This window comes from Anabas testudineus, chromosome 5 (assembly GCF_900324465.2).
Source record: "Anabas testudineus chromosome 5, fAnaTes1.2, whole genome shotgun sequence".
In the NCBI taxonomy this organism is placed as follows: Eukaryota; Metazoa; Chordata; class Actinopteri; order Anabantiformes; family Anabantidae; genus Anabas; species Anabas testudineus.
In genome coordinates this window covers 21841642-21866913 of record NC_046614.1, presented here as the reverse complement: position 1 = coordinate 21866913, position 25272 = coordinate 21841642, and the positions used below count along the sequence as shown (strand labels likewise).

Here is a 25272-nt window from a genome sequence, read left to right as displayed (position 1 = left end):
CATCTGTCCATTTATGTTGCTGATATTGCTTCTCTGGATGTAGTCTCATAGCTCTGCATTGCCTTGAGGCTGCCCGATTAAATAAAAGTCAAAAAATAAACAAAAGACTTAAAACGGCATGAAGGACGGTATGATAATCTTTGAAAACCACATAATGGCACCAACACACAACCACTGCTGACTCCTGAAAAGGGAGAAAAACATGAATCAAGGAATAAAGCGAGTGAGCGAGAGAGAGAGAGGGGCCAGAGGTCATGGATATCTCTCGGCTTGCATCCTGGTGACCGTCTCAACCTTAACAAACGAGTCCAATCAGCACTGTGAGCTGGAAAACAGCTGAGCAGACAAGAAAGTCGTTAAAGAGGACACGAGAAACGATTTACTATCACTGTCACATGTTCCTTTGTGTCTTTCTGCTCCTGTTTATCAAAGAAGCCTCTAACTCCACTCAAAGGAATGTCCAGGACACCTTACAGCAACATTACCAGTGGTTTTTTAGCTGTGCGGTGACGAACTAGGCTGGAAAACCTGAACTAAACCTGACTGTTTAACTAACTAATTATATGCTAAACTAAATAAACAAGCTAATCTGAAGGAAGATTTGCTGCTAAACCTATTATCTAACTTGATTGAAGTATTTCCAGCCAACTGGACCGAACTATTGTGTTAGCTAAACTAAAAGGATATTTGCTGAAAAAGACTGTGGCGTCTAATTTAGAACAGTTTTTGCTACTGAACCAAACTTTAAGCTTTAAACCAAATCAAATATTTGTTGAATAAAACCTGACAGTTGACTAAACTGGACCTTAAGTGGGTGCAGATCTTATATAGCACCATACACTCAGGTTAAGCATACTTTCCCCAGCCTGAATATAACTCTGTTTGATCTTCCAAATGAATTGTCATGTCACCTTTAAAACAACAACATGAACGTGGCCTGTAAGTGGCCTGCAGGTTCCCACTGGTCTGTTGACCCCCGGGTTCTGCTGATCAGACACATCCTGGTACAGTATCTTTGCCCTCGGCCTGTTAAAGTGTCTGTAAAAAGGAAATCAACTGAAATTCACAATGAACAGCTCCGCCAGACAGGAAATAGAGGAAGTTGAACGAGTTTAAAGATGGTTGTCCGTTTCGTTCTGATGAACTGCCAACTCATCAAAACCTCAACGAGTGGTGACAGCAGGGAACTGCTGACGGGAGCTTTTGGATGTTGGAAGATGTTTTTTTCTTGTTTGTTTTTTTGGTTGGTTGTCAACAGTAAAAATTTGCGCCGAGATATTTTATATGTTCATTCTGTACTTTTTTTTGCTATATTAACACCATATTTACTGTTCGACTGTTCCAAATCTCAATTTATTATTAAAGTGACTTGTGATCGTAATTATTATTGAACTGCTGCAGTAGCAGCGATTCTTTCTTAGTCGTAGTACATGTTATATTTCACTCTTTTAAAGTTCTATGTATATTTTTATACTGCCTTGTGTTTCTGTACTGTATATTCATGCTGTTGAAAGCTGCTTTCTTGCCTTTCACCAATTCCTAAAGCAGCTCATCACTCTGTGTGCTGGTTTCAAATACGGTGACGTGAGATTTCATAACTTTGAAGCATCAGTGCAGAAGCCTCACTTCTTCATGTAAAGTCAAAGCTGAGGTTTTTCTGCTTTAATCAGCTATAAACTGAACAGACTGTGGTTAAATCCTGCTGATTTTCGAGGAACCAAACCACACTGGCAAAACATAACAGGAATTATTATTGTATCATGGGGGGAGTTCATTTTCTCTTTAATTCAGTGGTATTCCCCATTAACAATAAATGTAACATAAACAACAGTGTTAAAGAGTGGGGTGAAATCCCATTTGTCAGTAATAATATATGAAAAGCATTACACAATAAAATTAGGAAAAAGAAAATATAAACAATAATACTCAATAATAATACTAAATATGAAATTCCAGGGTTCAGGTTTGAAATATAACCAGGAGTTTCATTATTAGTACAAAATCAGCATCGGGATGGAAAACACCCCTCAGTCTTAAAGCAACAATTCTATTAATATTACTAAAAAGCTTCAATATACAGTTCAGTAATACTGCTTCAAGAATTACAGTGTGCAAGGAATTAAATGTTCAGAAAGCAGATTGTGCTGAGCAGCTGTGTGTGTGTGTGCGCATGTGCTAATTCACAGTCCAACATTTTGGTTAAACCCTCATCTACAAACTGAACAAGTAAAAATGAAACTATATGAAAGTGTTTTTTGGTTTTACGAGCAGTAGCACGTAAACGACACGTAAACCAAACTGAATTTGGACTTGGAGTTGTCTGAAGATGGACGACTTCTTCCCTTCTGATGGATCTAGACTAGCAGTTTTCCCCTGCTAATCCATGGTCACGATGTACTGAACATACAAAGATGAAACTGATATCTGCCGTCTCACCTCTGGAAAGGCAGAATAAAGTTATTTACCACAAACAACAAATTGTCTTTTAAGGGGAGGATGAATAACATCCAGTTGATTTCCTGTGGACCGGCTGCAGCGCCCCCTGTTGAGCAGTCTGTCACGTAACTTAACGAATTACTAATCCTGCAACAGGTGAGTAACTTTGTGAGGAAAGGTTGTGCTGGAAACTCGCAATATTTCAACTCCACGTGAAGTCATGAGTCCCTCCTACAGTCTGTGACGTCGTCCATGGCTCACATACTTTGTCTGTGTGCGGAGCCTCATCCCATTACAGCTGTAAGAGCTAAAATCATCAGTATGCTTCAAACAAAGTACTTGTCAGATAATTTTAGAGTGTCTGAAACCACTTGGACCTTCTTGTAACTTTCCAAAATGACTCACAACTGTACACACTTATTGGCCAGTAGTGTGTGAAAGCAGCCAAGGTTCAAACGCCTCTCCCAACGGTCTTTATTTACCCTCATTCTTCATGCAACTTAACCTTTTATGTGAAAACTACTGCCTGAAAATGTGCCCCCTCTGATGCCAGTCTTATACGTGGTTAGACAACAGTTCGTACAAACTACTTTGTTTGAAGCATTAACATCTTTTAACCAGTCAAACACTGAATCTTTGTGAGAACTCTCCAAGTCATGACTCCACCTGCTCATCGCCTCCTTCCAATCAACCAATCAGCCAGTGAGCTCCACAGGTAGCTCACGGCTGCACAGCGCCTCCCACTGACGAGCGAGGAGCGAGATCAGTCTCTCTCTGCTGTCGGCCCCTGGAACGAAGACGCACCACTGGACCTCTCCCTCTGCGCCCCCGTTGGATCCACCCCCTCTGGGCTGGGCTTCCTCTCCTCCTGCAGCAAAGTGGTCCATGGTGAGGTGGCAGAGCAGGTCGGGGCCTGGCAGGTCATCGAACACCAGGGTCAGAGCTTGAGGGTACGTCTGGTAGCCCAGCAGGACCCGGTCCAGATCCCGGATCCTCCGAGCCTCACGCAGCTGATACCGCTCCCTGCAGGAAGACATGATGTTGAAGAAGAGGTTGACTGCTGAACAAACAAACAAAGAAGCAGGACAAGAGAAGAGCCCTGGGCCTGAATACTCGCCTGGAGGGAGGTTCTTTAGCGAAGTCGGGCAGAGGATAGCTGACATAGTCCTCATCTAGCAGGAACACATCGGTGCTGGTCAAGATCAGAGTCCTGGGCTGGAGTGTAGGAGATGGAGCGCAGCCAGAATTGGTGGAGGTGGAGGGGCCTGAGAGGGCAGAGCCTTGGCCCGGCACATTGCTAGGGATCTGGACCTGGAAGAAAAGAACAAAAAGCTATTAAAACATATTTTTGATTTATAATGTCAATATAAGGATGAAACATCCAGGAGGGTGAATACTTATTATAGGCACTGTATGGAGTGACGTATTCGTGTCTGTGTCCAGTATTCACTATGTTTTAACTCTGGTTCTGTTTTCGTCTGCTGTTATATATGTAGTGCACAGTGGGATTTTAGTAGTGGTAGACAGGCTGCTTGTGTCAAGATTCTCAAGCATCATATTTTTCTGCGTTTAAATAAATTGCGTTGATAGTTTAAAAAGGACGACTATTACTGAAACAAGACTGTCTGCTAAACAAAAACTGATTTTAATTTGAACACTGTTTTTCTGTGAGTGCCTGTAAATTAATGAGTAGAGTCACTTCTCCCGAAAATCTGGAATTAAAGAGAAAGAAGTTCTCACCTGGAAAACCAGCAGGTACAGCAGGATGTTAAAGGAGCGTGAGGATGCCGCGATGGCTGGAGTCTTCCTCTCAGCAACGATGAAGGTCAGGTCTCCCATCTCCTCCTCACTGGGGTAAATAAACTTCACCCTGCTGCTGTGGACCAGCTCATAGTTCTGCATCTTACCTGCAGGAGGTGGTAGAGGAGGAAGACAAGACATTTTAACCAAGCCAAGTGTTTTTATTTTAAATAAAATTTTTAAATAAAAACATGATCAACACTACCTGACTAGAATCAGGACAAATTTCAGTCAGATCGATTATCATTTGATGTGCAGTCCTGGTAGCACTAATCACATTCACTTAACAATCAACAATCTGGCTCCCGGGTAATCAGTGGGATTTCTGGCTTGTCTTTCAGTTTCAAGGTCTTATTTCCTACGTGGCTGCAGTCAAAAATGTTCTTATAAGTCACAGTGAGCTTGTTTTAAGATTATTGATGTAGTGTTTTACATGTTTTGGCTAAAACTGTGGTATCGACACTGCTGTGATATAGAAATAAATTGAACTGCAAAACAGATAAACAATACTGTCTCCATCTTCCAGCCATCTGTGGCTCCATATCATCTTTTTCCCCTTCTAGTTATCTTTTCATTGAAGATAGTTTCTTTTAAAAACGCAGAGGACACAGTCGTTCTGTTAAAAGTTATTGGCTTGTTCAGTGTGAGCTTCACATTGTGTCTGAATGACTCACTGAACCATAAATTGTGAGCAGAGAAGCTTCAGGTTCTGGTTGTGGAGGAACGTGGATTCAAAGGTGTAATCAATTATTAAAAATCACACAAAGTCTACCCTGCATGATGTTCTCAGGTTGTGCTACAAACATTTATTTTTATTAAGTGTAAAACACGTGATTTGCAGAGCATGGTGAACTAAATAAGAGTTTAAAGTTAGACACGCGCTACACAGGCAAGCAACCCCAGAAATTGCAATTCTCCTGTAATAACTTGCGTCTGATATGATTTGATTTACCCAAAAGTATCAAAAATTACTTTTTCTGTTTAAATTTGATTTTTTTCCTCACTTCAAAATAGTGCTAGTGGAAAAAGTATTAAAAAAGCTAATTAGAGTTAGGTGTTAGCAAGCTAAGAAATTTAATTTGGAGGTGTGGACTAGAGCTACCTCGACTGAAAAACAACACTCCGCACAAGAATAATACGCTTATCTGAACCATACCTCACCAAAAGGAGCTTTCAGAGGATATATGATCAATAATTGTTGATTTACATAAAGCTGGAAAGTGTTACAAAGTGATGTCAAAGACTTTAGAAATGTACCAGTCTAAAGTTTGGCAAACATCTACAAACACTTTGGGACTGTGGCTACTCTATTAAGAAGTGGACGGCCAAAATGACCTCAATGCACAATGACCTCAGGTCTGATCCACAACTACAGGAAGCACCTGGTAAAGTTATTAATTTTAAGGGTTCACAGTTTTTCCACTAGCACTACGAGGTTTTTATGGTTGTTCTCAATAAAGAGTGTTTATACTTTAGGCACATTATATCTGTTAATACTCTTGACTTAGATAAGATCAGATCACATCTATTGACAAATTAATACAGAAAACCACAAAACTCTTAACGGTTCACATACTTTTTCTTGCCACTGTACATCATTCTGCAGAGTGATTTATGTGAGTGAGTATCTATGGTAGGACCTGTGTTTGTGTTGGTGAACTGAGAGTAGAAGTCCTGATCTGAAGGCTCTGGAGGAGGAAGCTGCTGCTGCAGACTGAGAGCTGACATCAGTTCCTGAAGAAAGACGCTCGTCCCATAACTGTCCCTACTGAGACAACACACGATGTGATCGGCCGAGTGACCTGAGTGACAGAGAGAGTAAGACGGTCATACACAGTAATGCAAGCATTAGCCAGCAGTTCAGTGTTTAAACTTAAGTAAGTAAATCTACTGACCTACAATTCTGAAATACTGGTCAAACAGTCCCACGTTGATAGACAGGAGCTCAGACAGTCTGATGGACAGACAGCAGCACAGAGCGACATGTGGATCTCCAGAGTCTGTAATGTCCAACACTGACAGACCAACAAAGTGCAGCAGGATAGGAGTATAAATATCCTCTGATGAACAAACGTACTCAAAAGCAGAACTGTAACTAGCAGCAGCAGCAGCAGCAGCAGCTGTATTTAACTGTGCTGTTAAGTATAATCTGCTCTCAGTCTCAATGAACCACTGTCAGATCAGCTAATCCTACCTGAGTGATGACCGAGTGTGGTGGCAGAGTCTTCCAACAGGAAGTAGATTGTATCAGTGGAGAGCAGCAGACAGCAGGTGAGCTCAGCCTCTGGAGATTTGTAGAGAACCACAGACAGCCACAACACCTGTCTCACCTCCTCTGCCTCAGACTGATATAAGTCACACATGAAAGAATAAAATAAAGTTGGAAAATGTCTCCTTGGCTGATGTTTAGTTGCATCATAAACAGCTATGGTTTACTTTGATTTTGTGTGTATGAATGTAAAAATGCAGCATGAGATGAAACTGCGTCACAGAAATACAACTCGGTGTGCGCGTTTGTCCTACCAGAGCTATAAATCTCTGGAAATACGCCAGCAGCTGTTGTCTTCCAAGCCCAGCTAGGAGCTTCAGTCCTGGGGAGAGACTTGGGATGAGATGGGGTGATGGCTGGTTCTCCTCCACCTGGAGTTGGGAAGAGTCCCAGCTGAGTTGGAAAAGGAAAGAGGAGCGAGGATATGAGAGAGAGAAAGACCTCACCCCTCACTGTGCCTGACGTATGTATTGAGCTGAACATTTTATAGTGTAAAAATAAATCTGTCTACCTGCTGGAGCTGTGCGACTTCCTGGTACTGGTACAACAGCACTGGTCTCTGTATCTATAAAGACCTGAGAACACAATAACAAGGTTGTTAAATAAAGTCATAATAACAGGAGAAGAGTCAGATTAAAGGACACTATCAGGTGCAGTAAGGCCAAAGGAAAATTCCCTTCTTCGTCTGAGCGTATGAACCAGTGTCGACCTTGTGTGTGTTGTCCTTGGTGTGGACAGGGTCGGGGCAGGGCCACCATCTTCAGCCCCTCAAGAGAGGCTCTCCACTGGCTCAGGTCCCTCAGGAAGGAGCTTCTGTCCTGGGTTAGAGGGAAGAGCAGCAGCAGCCTCTGACCCCCCAGCAGCAGCTCCACAGTGTGACTCCTCCTGGACACAACATGAAGGTTAAAATACAGATAATGTCAAGATAAATAAAAACAAAACTGAATTTTATTGTGTTGTATGTTACCCTATTTTTTAATTTACAGTTATAAATTGACCAAATAAATTATTTTAAGAATCTTTTTAATAAATGACTTTCGTGAATGAAGAGTACAAATGTTAGAGTTTAAAGAAGTATGACATGAACAATTATACAGACATGGAAAGATAAGTATGAAACTTGATGCAAAGATACATTTGGCAAAAAATGTAAAAACAACCAAGATGTAGTGGAAGCACTTAGACTCTACATTTAACCAATCCCAGCCTTTTTACCTGCGGTGGTGTTTTGGGTTGAGGCAATAGGTGTCTCTGGTTCTGTCCCCAGTCTGAGAAGCACTCTCTGTGGGGTGAAGCACCACAGAACCGAGGGGAACGCGGACTAGTTTGCACAAGGAGGAGTGACAAAGATCAGCATTGCTTCTCACTCTTTCTATGGGTTCTCTGAAGTCCAGCTTCAGCACCCAGAGGTGTCGAAAGGTGAGGAAGAGGAGAGAAGGGAGGCTGGGTTCTTCCTTCTTGGATGAAATGTCTGACAGGAGGGGGTGGGTCACCGGGGTAGATGAGGAAGAGGAGGGGAGGAGAAGGTAGGCTGGGAAGCCTCCCTGGGCTCCCTGACTCTCCTCCAACTCCCAGGAGTTGACGAGTGAACGAGGGAGGAACCGAGGAGTGTTGAGGGTTTCTGGGCCAGACCGAGACTCTGCTGCCTACAGAAAAAACAAGCGAGAAGGTTTTACACTTTAAGTCATTTGGCGTTTATTAACGCTCTTCATCATCAATTTCACAATGTGCAATCCAGAATCCAAAATCCAGTTTCACTTTTAGGACAGGTCTATACTGCTCTCTGCTGAGAGAAAGCTTTATTATTCAAACAGCATTTAATTTAAACTCCTAAGATCAAGGTAACTGGCATTTTATATGTTAAATTAAGAGGCTTTAAAATGTTCCTGTGCTGTCCTCTGACCTGGATCAGTGCTGTCAGCTCAGTCCTGGTCTGCTGGAGCTCCTCAGCCTCAGAGAAGATGTACCAGCAGGTCGAACCGGACTGGAGCTCAAAGGCGAGACAGGAGTCAGGGAGCTCAGCTCGAGAAGAGAGCAGGAGCTGGGAGTAAGGCAGCAGGAGGTCCATCTGCAGGCCTGACAGCACCTCCTCTACAGACGGACTCTGCTCCTGGTCTGAGGGCAGGATGGTAGATCGCTTTTAATTCTAGCTTGCAGCAAAATAATGAATACATAACAAACATGGTTCCATTTTCACATAGCTTATTTTGTCTGAACCCAAAGGAAAAAAATCGAATATTTACACTGCCAAGATGAAGCAGCTACGGAACATTTAACATTTCCCGACAAAAGATTAATCAGTGATTAATTCATTATTGTATATGCTAATTAATTATCTGACCCTCATCCTGGGGTCATTTAAAAACATTAAAATTGTATAAAAGAATAAAAAAATATAAATAAAAAAATAAAGCAAATAATTAAAATTTACAAAAAACAACAATATTAAACAAAATAAATAAGAAATTAACTGATAAAGAAAAATAAGAAAAAATAAATTAAAATTTAAAACAAACCAAGATCATAAATGACCCAAATGTACCAACTAGGCAGCACTTTATTTATTAAATGTTTTTTGTTAAAACTTTATGGCTCATTATGCACTTGGTGACGTATTTATACATTTGAAATGTGATCTGGCATGAAACAAACATGCATATCACTGTTGCAATAGCTTGTAGTTGTAGCACTTCCAGCATCTTTGTGTATGTTTTCACATTGCAAACAGAGACTAGTTAAGATTTAATTCATGAGATCCTTTTGATTCAGCAACATCAACAGTTTTCTATTACATATTTCCACCTCTGTTCACTTCAAACCAAAATGAACATTCAAATGTTTTGTTCAATGTCTGAGTTGTTTATACTGCACTACTGCAAAAAAAAAAAGAGACGAGTAGATTCTCTGCATCTCACACTGTCTGTTTCACTTCCTGTTCCTAAAGTTCTGCAGCAGACCTGTTGATACATCCGTCTGACAGATCTGTTTCTGTCCTGAAAAACACAGAACTTCTAAAAGACTTCGTTACATGTGTTTTTTTTTTTTGTCACTATACTCATGAAGCAGAGCTAGTCAACCGGATAAATACCACTTTCAGGTGTGAGGAGCTCACAAGTCACTCAGTTAACCTAATAATTAGGAAGGCCTCACTGAATATATATGAAATATGAAAAACAGCAGCAACCAGTTTCTGTATTAGTTTCTATGAAGTCTATAAACACTTTGCACTGTGGCTGACTTACCTGAATCTTGACTGGCCCATGTGAAATCATCTGGTAAGTACAGCAGGCTCAGCAGCCGGTCTGTCAGCACCAGACAGGCCTCCTTCTGCTCCACCTCTTCTTTCACCTGAAGACAGTAGCACCACAGAACCCTGTTGACCTTCACCTCCTCCTCACAGAGCTCCCCCAGGTGGCCACCGGGCTCCTCTGCAAGAGGAGCAGTGAGCGACATAGAAGAGGAGCAGACCAACTCCTCTGCGGAGTCATCGAGACTCATCTCAAAGTATCCGTCTCTGGAGCCTAGACTGGAAAAATGAGCATAAAACAGCAAATGAATCAACAATCATTCAATGACTCCTATCACTCCTATCTGTCATTATTTGACATAACTGTCACTTAATGGATTCCAGTAACCTGTTTGCACCCGTAAGAGAATTTCAGAAAGCAGCCAGAATCCCAGAACCCCCAAACAAATGTCTGAAAATCTAAGAGGCTAGTAAGAACTATGTGGAATCCCAAAGGCCAGCAGGACTGAAAGTAAACTGTTTGGTTAGTTATTAAAAACCTCCAGAACCCAATGGTCAAGTCCCAGAAAACCAGCAGTATTGTCAGGAAATCCAAGAAACCAATAAGAGAAGGTTCCTCATCAAATTACCTGGGACTGCCCACCTCAGTTGCCCCCACATGAGGCTGGACCTCTCTGGATTCAGATGTCTTCTCCTGCTCGCTGTCCTCCTCCTCTTCCTCTTTGTTTGTCCACTTCTGCTCCTTCAGGGCAGAGTTGAGGTGCTGGCAGAGCGGAAGAATGAAGTCTTTGTTTGAGGAAGAGAAGGAGAGCAGGTGACTAGGAAGCAGACGACACCAGGCGGCACTGCAGGAGACGCAACTAGTTTCAACTGGTCGAGAAGGAGAGGAGCAGACACAACTGGAGGAGAGAAAGAAACAATACTTTAATGTTATAGGTAATTAAATAAAGTAACAGGTTTGGGAGTAACAACATAAATTTGTGTCAACACTGCAAATTTGTCCTGATGCTCCACAGGAGGAGAGAGCAACAGCTGCACCTCCGTCTGAACACAGTAAACAACAGTCGTCTCGGCAATAGAATCAGTCTTTGGAGAAGTCACAGCAGTAGTTTGGTTTTTTTATCTAGAACCTATTTAAAGTAGCATTACCTAATATTTAGTATTACTATATCCTTTTTTGCTTTTTACCTCAACTAGAGCAAGACCTTTATTTGAAACTGGATATGTTGGAAACATATGCCCTTTATTTTAAATTTTCTCATTTATGATGTATACTTAATCATATCATATTTAATTTCTTGTTCATTTATATAATGGTAGTAGTGCTGTTATTTGATACTGACCAGCTGGCAGTTGTTGTAGTAGTAGTAGTGGTAGTAGTAGTAATAGTGGTAGTAATACTTAAGGGCGTTCCACAGTTTACTTGTTCAGACAAGCTGACACTTGGTTGTTGTACCTGCAGATAAACACATAAAAACATTAAAATCACCACATAAAAATTCCCCCACCACATGTTCAGCTCCCTCAGCTTTGAGCTAAATATTAACATCAGCACGTTAGCTGATGAGAATGTCGTTATCTTGTATTTGATCACAAACTGTAGTATTATTAGACTGAGCTGTAGCTGTGTAGCCTGTGTCCAGGTGTGTGTCTCACCTCGATAGGGTCAGCAGATGGGATTTGTGTTTTGGTGTTGGTGCATGCAGGAGACGGTACAGCGTCCACAGGAGGGAGAGCACTGGGGGGAGCGGAGGCTTCTTCTCTTTGTGTCAATTCTGAAACAGGAAACCAAACAAATCAATAACACTGACAACGAGTGACCTATTTCTTCTTATTACAAACTTATTAGAACAAACATTTTATTAACAGTCAGTAGTTTATTAAAAGGAAGCGGTTAATATTGTGCTAGTTTTATATAGTATTATTGCAGGCAACATTCATTATTAGTACTTAAGTTACCACGTTTACATATAAAATTCAGGCTACAATCAGGGAGTGCATTTACATACAGCAGATCAGTAATCCGATTTCTAATGTTTTATTTTTGACTGTGTGTGTGTGTGTGTGTGTGTGTGTGTGTGTGTGTGTGTGTGTGTGTGTGTGTGTGTGTGTGTGTCAGAGCAGATTATGAGAGTTCTCATTTGCAGTCGGACTTTAGGTGGACTAAAACCTAAAAGGCATCTCTACATGTAATCCTCTTTCTTTCACCCATGCACTTCACTCCACTACCTTCTCTGTCTGCAGCCTTCTTTTATGCACATACACAGGAGAAATCTGCCTAGGGAAATGAAACCCCCTACAATGAAAACAGTAACCAAGCTTCTTGTTTATATTATGTTAAGAAATCAGCTTATTGAAGAAAGCTGATAGGAAGTGAGTTAATGAAGTGCATGTAAAACAGTGAGTGCGTCAACAGAGACATTTCAAAATGCCACTAAGGCTTTAGGAAACTGTCATGGACATTTTTCTGTCATTCTAATGAAAATATTCACTAAATGCAGCCCAGAAGTTTTATCAGCTGTTGTTCTGCCTAGGTGCTGCTTTACAGCAGAAATAAAAACCACCACCACCCTCCCTCAGGTCTGCACAGCCTGATACATACATGATTACCTTGGCTGGAGCAGGAAGCCTGCTGGGCTGGACATGAGGAGGAGGAAGAGGAAGAGGAAGAGGTGGAGGAGGAGAAGGAAGAGGAGTTGACAGCAGGAGGAGCAACAGCAGTGGAGCAGGAAGAGGAGGAGGAGGAGGAGGGGAGAGATGAGGAGGAGAGGGGAGGAGGTGCAGCAGCACACAGCCTGGTCTCCTCACTGATCTGACAAGAGGACAGAGAGGAGGAAGCCTTGAGAGAGCTGCAGTCATCTACATCAGACAGATCACATCCTACACCTACAACCAGGTGCTCCATCAGCAGCAGAGCTGTTTGAACTCCACAGACCAGTTTACACTTTAAGACAGATTACAACCTCACACACCTCATCAGTTTTTATGTTTCACTGGCTGTATCTTCATTGTATATTAACTCTGCTGCTGATGTTGCACTTTCTCTACGGTCTACAAAGGTCTAGTTACTGGTCAGCAGTTCTGACTCCAACAAACAATACAGCAGCTCATTACACTCTTAATTCTTAGGATAGGCAGCTGTAGTGACTGCTGTGTTTCAGTGCTGTTTACAGATGAGTCAGTAGGAGACAAAAGTCTGAGACCACATTGAAAATCTGTCATATTTTTATGTTAACATTGAAATGATCAGAAATCAGTTCTAGGATTTAAACACATAAGTTAGGATGTAAAAATTAACCTTGAGCAAACAACAGACATAAAGTGTCTTTATTATGCTTAATTTAGGGTTTATGTTTTATTTTATGTCTCAATTCTTGTTTTATAGGTTTGCCTTTGGGAAAAGTAAACAAAGCTAATTTTATTTCAGTGTAGATGCCCAAACTAGATGTCTCGATATGGAGCTGCACACAAAACCTCATGCTGAAGGAAGATGGTTCTACAGGTTGTCCACCCATTTGTTCCATTTGCACAACAGTTGTATCCTAACTGGACAGGTTGATATCACATACGTTTGATGAACTTGGACTTACAATGGAATGACTATGTGTTCCCTTTATTTTTTTGGGCAGTGCATAATTTGAAATGAGATTTCTGACCTGCAAATAGTACAGAATCCTTAGAATCTAATGTTTCTTCTTCTTTTCAATGTTTATTGTTTGTAAATTCTCACTTTTTGATTATTTGTTTAGAAAATATCACATCTTTTGAAGTCCATCTCAGATTTTGGTGCCTGTTTGTCTGTTAGTGATTAACTTGATGTTAGGATCACTATTAGTTACATCTCACAAGTGTATTTTGTCCTGTAGAGACGTCTAATTGGTCTATGATCAAGTTAGATTATTAGTTATTATAAAGCCACCACAGCAGCTTTCAGGGTTGATTCTTCTTAGAGCGCTAAAACACAGAACAATTAACAAAGATGTCCTCTCATACAGATAATGGGAAATTACTGTATCTTACAAGTTAAATCTTTAAAGTGTAAACTGTGTGTCGACACTGACAATATGAACTGATCTCCTGCTGTAGGATTCAGTGTGTGTACCTTCTTTTCACCGCTGCTCTTCCTGTCTTTGGCTTCTTTGGCTTTCTGAATGGCTTTCAATACTTCCACTGTGTCCAGCTCCTTCTCTGTTGTCATTGTACAGTCGAGACAAACCTGAAGCAGAAGCAAAGTCAGAACACACAAAAACACATACAATTGTGTAAAGGAGACAGCAACAGCTGAAGTAGCATTTTATTGGCAATATTAGCATTAGCAGCAATACAATACAAATAGAGACACGGTGTTGTGTTTACTTGTAAAGTAGTTATATTACTAATATATGCCAGAATTAACAGAGAAACACACACAAACACACACTAACATTAACTGTGTAGTGGTTTTGTTGATTTTCCTCTTTGAAGTAGCATAGTAAGTAACATTAACAGTGTGGTTATTTTAATGGTGTACCTTTGCTAAAGTAGTAGTAATAGTAGTATTAACAGTGTTGTGTGGGTATCCGCTGGAGTAGTGGTAGCTGTGGTAATAGTAGTAGAAATAGTATTAGCAGTAGTAGTTGGAATGGAGTGGTAATATTGCAGTGTTTGGGTGATGTTCCTCTACTGAATTTCTAGTAATAGTAGTGGTAGTAGTACTATCTAGTAGTTGGGGTGTACAGTACCTCTGCTGCACGGTCTCCAAACTGGGCCAGGACTTTGGTTCTGTAGTCTGGGATGATGCACATGGGGTTACTGGACAGGTTGAGTTTCTCCAGACAGGGCAGAGAGCCGATTTTTCTGATTTCCTCCAACTGGAAAAAATACACATACGTCTCAACTCAAATGAACCTACAATGACTGAAATTTAAGATTCACAGGGACCTTTGATGTAACTAATATAATGATAAAAGAAATTAGATTATAAACAGGTTTTACAATTTATTCCTCCTGTTTTTTCTATGCAATAATTTTGTACACATTTACTTTACCGGTAATTTGTTTTATTGCAAATATATATCTAGTATACAGAGACAGGTATATGGATGTCATCATTTGCACTCTCATCATAAAGAATCTAAATATATGTCTATATGTATTGATGTCACTTTGACCACTGGACCATCAGGATGTCCTTGGATTGGTTACCTGAGCCAGCTGGTTGTGGCTGAGGTCCAGGTTGACCAGAGAGTAGAGCTTGCTGAGGCCGGTCAGTTGGTCCAGTAGGTTACCAGCCAGGCTCAGGGTTTTGATGTTGCCCAGACGGGTGTGAGCAGCTTCCAGGACTCGCAGACTGTTGTAGGACAGATCCACGTGGACCAAGTTGTACAGGTGCTGCAAGTACATAAGAACTAGCTCAGTACTGCACTATCCCGTTAATGCATTAACACCATTTTCGGACATTTCAACTATAACTGAATAAGAAAATCTTCATATAAACTGAGAATATAAATAATAGTCGCTTAACAACTAGAGAGAAAGTTGATGTGTTCTCCATCACACTGACACATACCTGAAGGTTTTCCACTGAGGACAGCTGGTTGTAGCTCAGATCCAGAAACTCCACCTTCCGAATCAGTTTCTACAACAACAGAGAAAATGTGTAAAGCCGGAGAGGGTCAAATCACGGACAATGGGCCCTGACTGAGTATTTTTTTAGCCATTTTCAAAACCGCCGACACCTGAGGCTGCTGAGACTCTAAGGGACTGCTTTGAATGCACAGATTGGAACATTTTGCTGGGAGCAGAAGTGAACAGCGTCATTGACAGACAGGTTGACTGTTTCACGGATTACATCAACTTCTGTAGAGACAGTGTTATACCTGCAAAGTCTGTGCACTGTTTGGTGCACACCCAAATAACAAACCATGGATCACTAGTGAGATAAAGGTTATCCTTGACCAGAAAAGGGAAGCATTTAAAGATGGAGACAAATAAAAGGCTCAAACATGTCCAACATGAGCTGAAGAGGAACAAAAAAAGAACAACCAGGCACCAGTGGGTGATGTGGATGGAGCCAATAAACTTAACAAGTTCTTCAACAGGTTTGATGCTGCTACAAATGCAGCCTGAAAAATGTCACATTAGTGTTGAATTTTAAATAATAATCTTTTTCTGTTTTGGTTTGTGTGTCTCACCACTGAGCTGTCAATGGTACTGATGCAGTTGTGGCTCATGTCCAGCGTGGTCAGGTTTCTCCAGACTGGGATAACAGCAGTGACCGGACAGCCAGACTCTGCACCCTCAGGTTCCCACTGTGAGAACTCGCTTGCTTCTGGGACCAAGATGGACTGTAAAACAATATCACAGTACACGTGAGTACAGAACACATAATGTACAGACTAAACATGAATACTAAAGTATGTAATATAAAGTTCACCATCATAGTTTCTGTGGTGCGGTGGATACTCATAGTCGCCAGGCTCGACCTCAAAGACGACAAACCTTGAATCTGCTGAGAGCTGCACTCACTGATCTGAAAACACAGAAATAGAAGTTAGGTTTCTATCCAAATTTTGGCAGGTTAAAAGTGAAGTTGTGCAAATTCAAAATAAAATCTCCCAACATCAGGTGTTAGAGGAATATACACAGAAGAAAGAATCGAAACAACTCAAGTTCTCAGCTACAAAAAGTCCAAACAAAAGAAATTAACATATTAACTTTATTTAACCATCACATTAATGCAATAATCCTATATATGTAAGGAGTATTCTGAAGACAGAGACAGTTACCTCTATTTGCAGCAGTGATTTGAAAACAGAAAGGTCAAAGGGAAGACTGGACTCCTGGATGTTACTGGTTCCTACTGAACCTCTGGTACCAGAGATCTGACCAACAGGGATAAAACCAGTTAGAAAAGTCACCACTGTTGCTGAAAAGGGAAGTCATAACAAAATAATTAACTAAACACATAGGAGATTAATAAACAGGTGTGAAACCTTGAGGTATCGTAGCCGACAGGTGAAGTCGAGGATGTGACCCAGGTCGGTTTTGGCATCTCCGTTACAGCAGGTAGGTTTGGCCAGACGGAGCTGCTGGGAGATGGAGTAAAGCTGCAGAGGACTGAGAGAAAACACCTCGCCAGCCTGCAGCAACTGCTCACCTACAGCACACAGAGAAACAATATGGAGGTCAAATACCAATCTGCAGGTGTTTTTATTGCAGAAGTCAGGTTATAGTCAGCCACATAAACATGATTCTCAGACAAACAAACTAGAAATTATGAAATGAGATTATGAAAAAAGAAATTTAATTTTCCACTATGTGAACAAAAAACTTCACACTTGGTGTTTTATAACCATCATCATTTATACGTACAGGGATAAAATCCACTGCAGATACAAAGTGGAAACACACTACTGTCCTGAATGACTTTCATTAATTGTTAACAAAACACTAGATGAGAGATAACTGGTCAAAGGTGATAATGGAAGCGTACCTTTATGAAACAACTCCTCAGCCAATGCAGCTGTGATACCGTTAATCTCCTGAAACAGATAAACAGTCAGTTTGAACCTGGATTCAGTTGATAGCATCTAAAAATGAGAGTTAACCCTTGGACTTATATAATCTTATTTCTTAACTACTCAACAGCATCTCATGGTTTTAACCCTTTCCTGACTGAACCAGCTCAGTCTTTATTGATGATATTACAAAGTGTGTCCGAATGTGTGACCAATGCTATTCCGCTTTTTCGGTATCTTCGTTGCTGTGTGTAAGCATATACTTAAACACACAATATTTTTACCTTATTACGACTGAAGTATAAGCAGACTGGTGTGAAACCTTGAGTATTATCAGGTGTAATACTAGAAGGCTGAAATACCTAAACAGGTCACAGTACATGTGCAGAGGTTGTAGCCTCAGATTTACTCACATAGAGGTGAAAGTTAAGGAAGTAGGCGAGTGGACTCGGTGTGGCCTGTGGGAACTGCAGGAGCAGCGTCTGTAGATAGAGCTCCAGTTCCTTCTGCCGCCGCTCCACCAGACTCTTTGAGTTTTTCCCTAACATCTTCTTTGGTGGAAGCAGCCGTTTGTCTACCTTCTTCTCTGCTGTGAGCTGGAGGAAAACACACATTAATAAGACAAAACATTTATTTATTTATGTCTCAAGTCTCTTTCTGCAGCTAAATATCTTAAGGTTTTGAGCTGCTGGTCCGACAAAATCAAAATACAACAGTATTATATCTAATTATTAAACAAAAAAAACTGAACAGATTCATCATAACTAATCAGCAGCCACAGCTCTAGACACAACACAAACTGCCTACACAGACAATAAAATACGAGTTAAACAGTTAGTTAAACTTCACTGGTTAAAGTGGATAAGCCTTTCACAGTAAGCAGGTAAATTCACTGATGGAGGGGAAACAGCCACCAGTTGACCAGGTCTTGTCTCTTACCTTCTCGTGAAGCTCGTGGAAGTCGCTATAGCGGTGCTTCACGGTCCATCTGTGCTCTCCATCTGTCACCTCTATGATGTAGACCTGAAACACCACAGCAAAATATTCAGTGATTATAACATTTACTTGAGCATGTTTTGCTTTGTTTTCTGGTCAGATTTGTCTTTACAGAGCTTGACAATGCAATGAAGGTTTCTCTGAGTGCACATCAAAACATGATGCTCTGCATGTGCATAATTTATGAAAGCTAATTCGAGTCTAGCTAGCAGGTTAGAGAAGTAGTGTGGCGTGCAGGATAATAACTTCCAGCACATATACAATGAGAACAGGCATCATGTTAAGTAGGAGAAATCTTCTTCATTTTGAGAAATGTAAAGTATTCACATATTCAAAGAGTAATATCAATTAAATGATTTTTAAAGAAGTAATAAAGACTTGTTTGATGAAAAACCAAGTGAAACAGTTTCTAGGTGAGTAGTTCAGAGTATTTTTGTCATGCATTAAATTAAAGGAAGCCATGAACTTAAGAAGCAGAACGTTGGACTTATCATCTCACCATCTAAATTTCGACACCTCTTACATTTTTTGCAATTTTAGGGCAGTGATGGTATTTATATGTTTGTAGCTACTATTCTAATAGGAACATATAGTATGTGTACATTAAATAACACCCCTGACAGAGAATTAAATATGTGCATCGTGCTGTCAGGTCTGTAAGCTCTGGAGAAAACGCTGCAAAGACTGAAACTGTCTGTACTTCACACGGCAGTTAGCTCAGCAGTTAGCCTGTCAATGCTGCTGTTTTCAGGCCAGCTGAAGGAGACTTTACACATGAGGGCTGGCGCAAAAATAAAAAATACCTAATGTTTTTACATAGCAATCATCAGATGATGTTTTAACATTAACTCGCTGTCACTTTTACAGACCGACAAGCAGCGGTAGGTACAGGCTAAGCTAACTGACGTTAAGCTAGGCTATAAGAACCCGGACGTAGCTAGCTTACCGTGTAGTTTTCCACCAGCTCCGACCCGACAATACAAACTTTTCTCTCCGGAACCTCCTCTTGAAAAGGGACAGACTCCATCCTGAAAATGTGACAACCAACGGCAGTCTGTTATTAAATAAAAACAACTCCTAATTAAAACTGCTTTAAAGTGCTACAGCGTCTGATCACAGCTAACCGCCTCCTGCCTCCATGTTTGTTATGATACCACACGGTAAAAAAAAACTTTATTTACAGCTGTTCAGTGACAGAGTGCTGTGTGTTTTCAGGTGAGCCACATTTCATGAGCTAAATAAAACCATTAAACTGTAAAATATTATTATGGGTATCTAACAGGTATTCTGGCTTTCATAATGCTTTGGATAATGCTATGTAGGTTTTTCTTATTTGGTATCTTTTTGTTTATGTGACAATGTGATGTAATATGATCAGGGACAGCAGGTGAAAACTAGCATTTTGGGCACATCAATGTGAGATTTCCCTGTCAAATAAAGAAAAGTAAAGTAAAACATTTTTCCTAGGAAACTTTTCGTAGGAAACTTAAATGCAGTTTATTGTTGCCTGAAGACCATCATCCTCTTCTGTGTTTGAACTTCATTACAAGAATCCCAATAAATACAATTTGCTTTATACACTCCCACTGTCCTGGTTTACAGCTTTATCATGTATGAATCAGCCAATCTACAAATAAAGAGAAACTTTGATGTCTTCAGACTTTATAGAACTTATGACACATACTTAAAATAGCAAATCTCTCTCTTCAAATCAATCTCACAAATTTGTTGGAGGCAGTAAACATGGATCCCATTTCTTCTGCTTAAACCTTCAGACCAGTGGTGGCCAACCCTGGTCCTCAAAGGTCACTGTCCTGCTTCTTTTCCAACTATTCCTGTTCTAGCCACTGCTGATTACCTGGATCAGGTGTGTTCACTCAATCATTAGTTGTAAATGCAGGGTTGCCTCCCCCTGCTTTAGGTTGCTCTATGTAATATAAATCACAGCCACACAGGGGCACTAGTGCAACTGCAAATTAAAAACTGCAGCAACTGGAGCTGCAGGACTGAGCACTCCCTGAGGAGAACAGGCACTGCTGGGTGATATTTAGATGAAGTTTGCGTTTTTATTGATTAAAAGTTGATTAAATGTAATGTATTGTTTTGGAAAATGTGAGTGGAGTTCTTCTATTTCAGAGATTATAAACAAAACTAAGAGTCTACAGCCAAGCAGCTCTACTTTTTTCTTCTCAGTTGTACTTATAGACATATCAGTGTTTTGAACTAAATGCTAATGTGAGCACTAACATTGTCAGGCGTGATCTTTGCAGTTGGTTCTCCCTCATCCATGCACCTTGACAGTAGGTGTTTATATATTTCATGTAGTCACGTAGCTATGATCCCAGATTACTAATGTAACAGCTACATTAATCCAAACATAACACTAAATAAACCAAAGTGCCAGACAAATTCAAATGTCAACCTGATGATGGCACTAGATGCAAAGCCACAGGTTCAGTGAAGCAGTTTTTTTTTATGCTGACAGAACGGATATGTGTCACTAAACCAAGTTTCCTGGCAATCTATCAAGTGGTTGTTGAGATAGTTTTAAAATAAAAAAATCCAAGCCTCAAAGTGGCAGCAGATGAGAAGCAAGGATCCATTAAAGCCAGGTGCAGAAAAGAAGAGATATTTAACTCAAGTTAGGACAACTTCTACAAATGCTTTAAAACTTATTGAACCTATTTTGGTGGCAGATATAAGTTTGGGGCAGAGGACAGGTCTTGCTTGTTCTCAGTGCAGGGTTGCATTTATTAATTAACCTCTGCAGGCTGCTGGTTGTTGCTGCTGCCTGTTGTCAGATGGGTTGGACCAGCTGTGGATCAGATTTCAGAGGAGTGAACCATCCTGCTGCAGGGCGCGTCTTCTCTGCTAATAACCTCCATGACGCACGAATTAAAGGACATACAGACTGTGATTTATGTTAAATATCTTATTCTAAGATAGAAGTAATAATATATATAAACGTGTAATGTTAGCTAGTTATTAATAGGCGACTAGCAAGAGTGTAATTTCTGTCCCTCCCCTGTGGTGAACCTGAGAATGGATCGTTCCAGCTCTTTATAAGAACTCCGAGGAGACGGTAGAGCCACAGTACTTTATGGAAAGAGACTGAGGAGCTACTACTGCACCACCACACCTGAGAAAACGGCTTTAAATCTTCAAGAAGACGCTTTAAACATCTCAGTAGCTCACTGCAGTTCACTCATCAGAGCTGTAAGGAGCTGATTTGACTCCCAGAGTGGTAATAAACGAGATTTAAACAGACCAAGAGGAGGGCGTGCCGAGAGGAGCCAGCCGAGCAGTCAAGCTGCTGCTGCAAGTGGAGGACGAGCGTGCTATGCGCCAGCCAAAGCCAAAGGGCAAGAAAAAAGAAGAAATAATAGTGAAAAGGTAGACTTTGAAGGAGACTGAGGTCATTTGTGATCTGAGACAGAAAATAAAACACAAGCCAGCCTCTCTCTCTCTCTCTCTCTCTTTGTTGTTGTGGAGAGGAGGATGTGAAGGAGAGCAGCGGAGGAGAAGGGCCGCAACTGAAAGAAGGACAGGAAAATGCTCTCAGAGAAGATGTGCAGGAGGAGTTTACACCAGCATCACCCACAGCAGCAGCAGCTGCAGGATGGAAAAGAGGCTCTGCTGAGGGATGTTGCCAGCCGCAGGAAGCCCGGCTGGTCCAAGAGCTGCAGGGGGCGTCTGCAGGTACGGAGGACAAGAGGAGGAGGAGGAGGAGGAGGAGGATGGCAGAAAGGGCGCAATCACCACCACCCACACCCGCAACGTCATCATCAATCCCGACACATCCAGAGGCCGGTGCTCTCTCTCCGGCCCGTGAACGTTAAGGGGAACGTGGCGAGGGGGATGCGGGCCCCCAAGAACACGAACCAGTTCCTGATGCATGAGAAGTACCAGATGCTGCACATGCGCTCGGACTCGGTGGGGAGCGACAGTGGCTGCAGCTCCGACAGCGACCTGGAACTCACCGACATGGACTCGTACCTGGGCGTCCTGGAGAACGCAAGAGGAGCCCTCCTGGACAGTCCAAACCCTCACGGCTCGACGACGCCACCGCGACACTTCCTGGTACTGCACGAAGACAGTCCGCGCATGCAGGAGGACAGCATGCAGTACTTCCCCTCCGAAGACGACCTGATGCAGACCCAGAATTTCATGCTGAGGGACTTTGTTGAGTTCTGTGACATCCTGACATCCTGAAGGGAAACTTTCAGGGAGCCGTTTTGCTCAGCAGTGTGAGACTTAAACCTCAAACCTCAGACTGAACGAGGTCAGGTCTGTTCTGCTTCATGTTCACAGAAATAAACTGAGCTCTTCATCTTCGTCCAGTCATTTAGCCTTAAAAGCTCCACAATCTGCCCACAGGGTGAGATTATTGTATTCAGTGACAACATGAAAGAACATTTTGTTTAATTTTCTTAATGCTCATGCAACGATTTTTGTTTAACTGGCACGGATGTGTAGAGAAACTGCAATGAGAAGGAAACAATCTCACCCTGTTGGCATTTTTTTTCAACGACTTTTAACTGAATGCAAGACTAAATGACATTTCAGAGTCGGATGTTGTTTTTTATAGTTCGTGTTTGGTTAAGTACCGTGTGTCTGGGTGCTGTAAAGTGCTGTCTGTTGTTGTTGTTGTTGTTGTGCACAAAGGGAAATGGGCTGGGCGGTGGGAGTGAGCCCGAACAGCCAATCAGCGTTAAGATGACTGGGTTAACCTGCAGATGATTGGCTGTTGTAGACTGTCATTAACACAAAGCCTTTTTACTGTTCAGAATAATAATAAAAGATGCAAATAAATTTCTGATTGATGTAACGTGGGCTGATTGATTGTCTTTGTGGATATAAGAGTATGTTTGGGTTTTCATAAAGTGATAGTTAACAGGGCCAGTGTGTCAGTGAGTCACCAGGGAAGCTCAGAGTGAAGTCCATGGTTAAAATAAATAACCAGTGTTCCTCACATAATCATAGGTTTAGAGGGCAGTGAAGGAAAAACGTATTCAACAAAGAGTTTTATTTTATGGTGTTGTAAAACAAAACACACATAATGAAATTTACAAAATAACATGCAAATACAAAAAAAAATATTAAAAACATACGACACAAAATATGTTGAATGATGCAAAATAAAAACAAATAAAACCTAAACTAATAAACTTTTTTTTTTTTTTTTTTTAGTAGTGGTGCTGTTCATCAAAATGTCTAACAAACAGGCAGAATTATCTGTATTAGTTATTATAGCCTGCAAAATAAAAAAAAAATGCATCAAAATAAAAATCTCCTCTTCCATAATAAATGTTTTTATCTCTATGTAAAAAATTAAATCCACTCTTATTTGACTGGATGAACCAGATATATGATGGTCTCCTACATTGCTGGTTAAACATTCATGCATTCAATTTCTGCATTAAACTACTATAAGCAGCTATGATATTTTAATAATTAATATGTATAGTCAGTTGTAACCAATATTATTAGTATTTCATGTTTTATTCAGACATAGCAAGAAAGAGGGAGAACTGTTCCTGCAGTTAAAGTGGATTATATAAAGTGTGCTGGTCACACCCACCCAAGATGGGCAGGGAGGCGTAAGCTGCTTTGTGTCATGTACTAATAATGGCAACAGGTTGAAGTGCGAGGACCCAGAAAGGGATAGGATATAAATGTTCTTAAAGGGAGACTTCACATTTTCAATATGCTTCCTGTGGTTCTAGTTTTGGAAAGTACTTCTACAGTTGAAAGAAAAAGTAGTCTAACAGAACCATTACACTGTTCCTGGTTTTCATGGAAATGTGACCTGACCTTCACTAAAGTCACAAATATAAAAACACACAATATTTCTGAGCTGATTAAACACAAGCAGCCATGATATTTCATTTCTTTATTAAACACAGTTGAACCACCTTCAGTGAATTCTGTAGCAGGAACTATGGAAATGAAACACCTGACATTAAAAGAGAACCACAAACCAGTGTGGCCATCCCTGCACATACTACTACTACTACATAGTATCATGTAAGAAGCATCATGACTTAGGACTTGCTTTAGATTATTGCTGCTAAAAGGGGTCTAACCAGTTTTTAAAAACACTGTTCCACTTACTTTTTTCACTTTGTGAGTATCTTCATTAAAGATTCATTTAATAACACAATGCTTGTTTGCATTTTATCATCTTAGAATTATTGTGTTTGTTTTTGATTTTTGTGACTCTGGTGAAGATCAGATCACATTTTATAATCAATTTATGCAGAAAACCATGTGCCATTACTATTTCATTATGACTGTGTAAGAATGTCATTAGACTTTCTTCCTTTGCTATATTCTAATATTTCTTCTTAGCCGAAGATTTCCTGTCATCTGGAAAAGTTTTCAGTTCAGATGATGTCATCTGGATACTATGAAGGTTTTAGCAGGAATTGCACTGAACTGTAAATACATATGTAAAACTGCTGTATTTACCACATGACACACCCCATAGAGAAGAATAATAAATAAAGTTAGTCACAAACTTTACGGCTTCATGAGAACTGCATCTGGAGCAGATGAAGGATCAGGAGTTTGGATCAGATGAAGTTATAAGAGAACTCAGATGGAGTTTTAATGCTAAAAAGAATAAATAAAAACTCAGATCTTTCAAATGTCTCGTGCTTACAAGTTAGTACAAATAACAAATACATCTAGTGAAATTATATAATATAGTCTATGGATTTGAAATAGAGCCTAATACATTTAGACTTACCAAAACTACATTTAATTACACTATATTTGCTGGAGGTTATCATGGCAGTCACAAGTCTGCTATGCTAGGCTAGCTAAGCCGAGCTTCTTTCTCCAATACAACTGCTGCCACACTTATTAGTAATGTAGATCAACTGATATAACCAAGTGTGATCATGACATTATGTAGTAATATCAGTAAATATCACAGTCTGGGAGAAAAGACAGATATTAACTTTAGGTTTAGTTTAGGCTTGTGTTAGCCAAAATGCTAAATGTTGTCCAGTTACTTGTTT

At 40.6% G+C, this 25272-nt stretch overlaps 2 protein-coding genes across 7 annotated transcripts; one reads left to right on the top strand and one right to left on the bottom strand.

Moving 5' to 3' along the window:
* Nucleotides 1-1744: 1744 nt before the first annotated feature.
* Nucleotides 1745-19388, bottom strand: nisch (nischarin). Of its 6 annotated transcripts, XM_026348494.1 has the most exons (28): nt 19194-19388; nt 18191-18274; nt 17665-17847; nt 17227-17275; nt 16727-16890; nt 16520-16615; nt 16168-16263; nt 15926-16078; nt 15301-15369; nt 14937-15122; nt 14474-14602; nt 13855-13968; nt 12363-12564; nt 11409-11527; nt 11096-11208; nt 10382-10651; nt 9748-10031; nt 8409-8620; nt 7721-8151; nt 7215-7390; nt 7017-7080; nt 6760-6898; nt 6431-6581; nt 6132-6251; nt 5877-6038; nt 4177-4343; nt 3554-3747; nt 1745-3459 (listed from the first exon to the last, which is right to left on the bottom strand). In XM_026348494.1, exons 1-28 carry the CDS (start codon nt 19272-19274, stop codon nt 3132-3134), a joined length of 4536 nt encoding a protein of 1511 aa, XP_026204279.1. In that variant the 5' UTR covers nt 19275-19388; the 3' UTR covers nt 1745-3131. The 6 variants fall into 6 exon arrangements, 5 of the variants coding, with proteins under 5 accessions (XP_026204279.1, XP_026204280.1, XP_026204282.1 ...); XR_003298024.1 differs by lacking the exons at nt 1745-3459; nt 3554-3747 and having other exon boundaries at nt 4208-4343; nt 6136-6251; XM_026348495.1 differs by lacking the exons at nt 1745-3459; nt 3554-3747; nt 4177-4343; ... (8 more) ...; nt 9748-10031; nt 10382-10651 and adding an exon at nt 10680-10988 and having other exon boundaries at nt 11033-11208.
* A 1942-nt stretch (nt 19389-21330) lies between these two features.
* wu:fb55g09 lies at nt 21331-23075 on the top strand. Its single transcript, XM_026350143.1, has one exon. It carries the CDS (start codon nt 21800-21802, stop codon nt 22457-22459), a length of 660 nt encoding a protein of 219 aa, XP_026205928.1. The 5' UTR covers nt 21331-21799; the 3' UTR covers nt 22460-23075.
* The last annotated feature ends 2197 nt before the right edge of the window (nt 23076-25272 follow it).

Coding starts and splice junctions, on each gene's coding strand:
- nisch (XM_026348494.1), bottom strand. CDS start 19,274: ATGGAGTCTGTCCCTTTTCAAGAGGAGGTTCCGGAGAGAAAAGTTTGT. Junction 13,969..14,473: donor TTGGAGACCGTGCAGCAGAG/GTACTGTACACC, acceptor CTTCTGCTTCAG/GTTTGTCTCGACTGTACAAT. Junction 6,252..6,430: donor CACACTCGGTCATCACTCAG/GTAGGATTAGCT, acceptor TTGGTCTGTCAG/TGTTGGACATTACAGACTCT.
- wu:fb55g09 (XM_026350143.1), top strand. CDS start 21,800: ATGCTCTCAGAGAAGATGTGCAGGAGGAGTTTACACCAGCATCACCCA.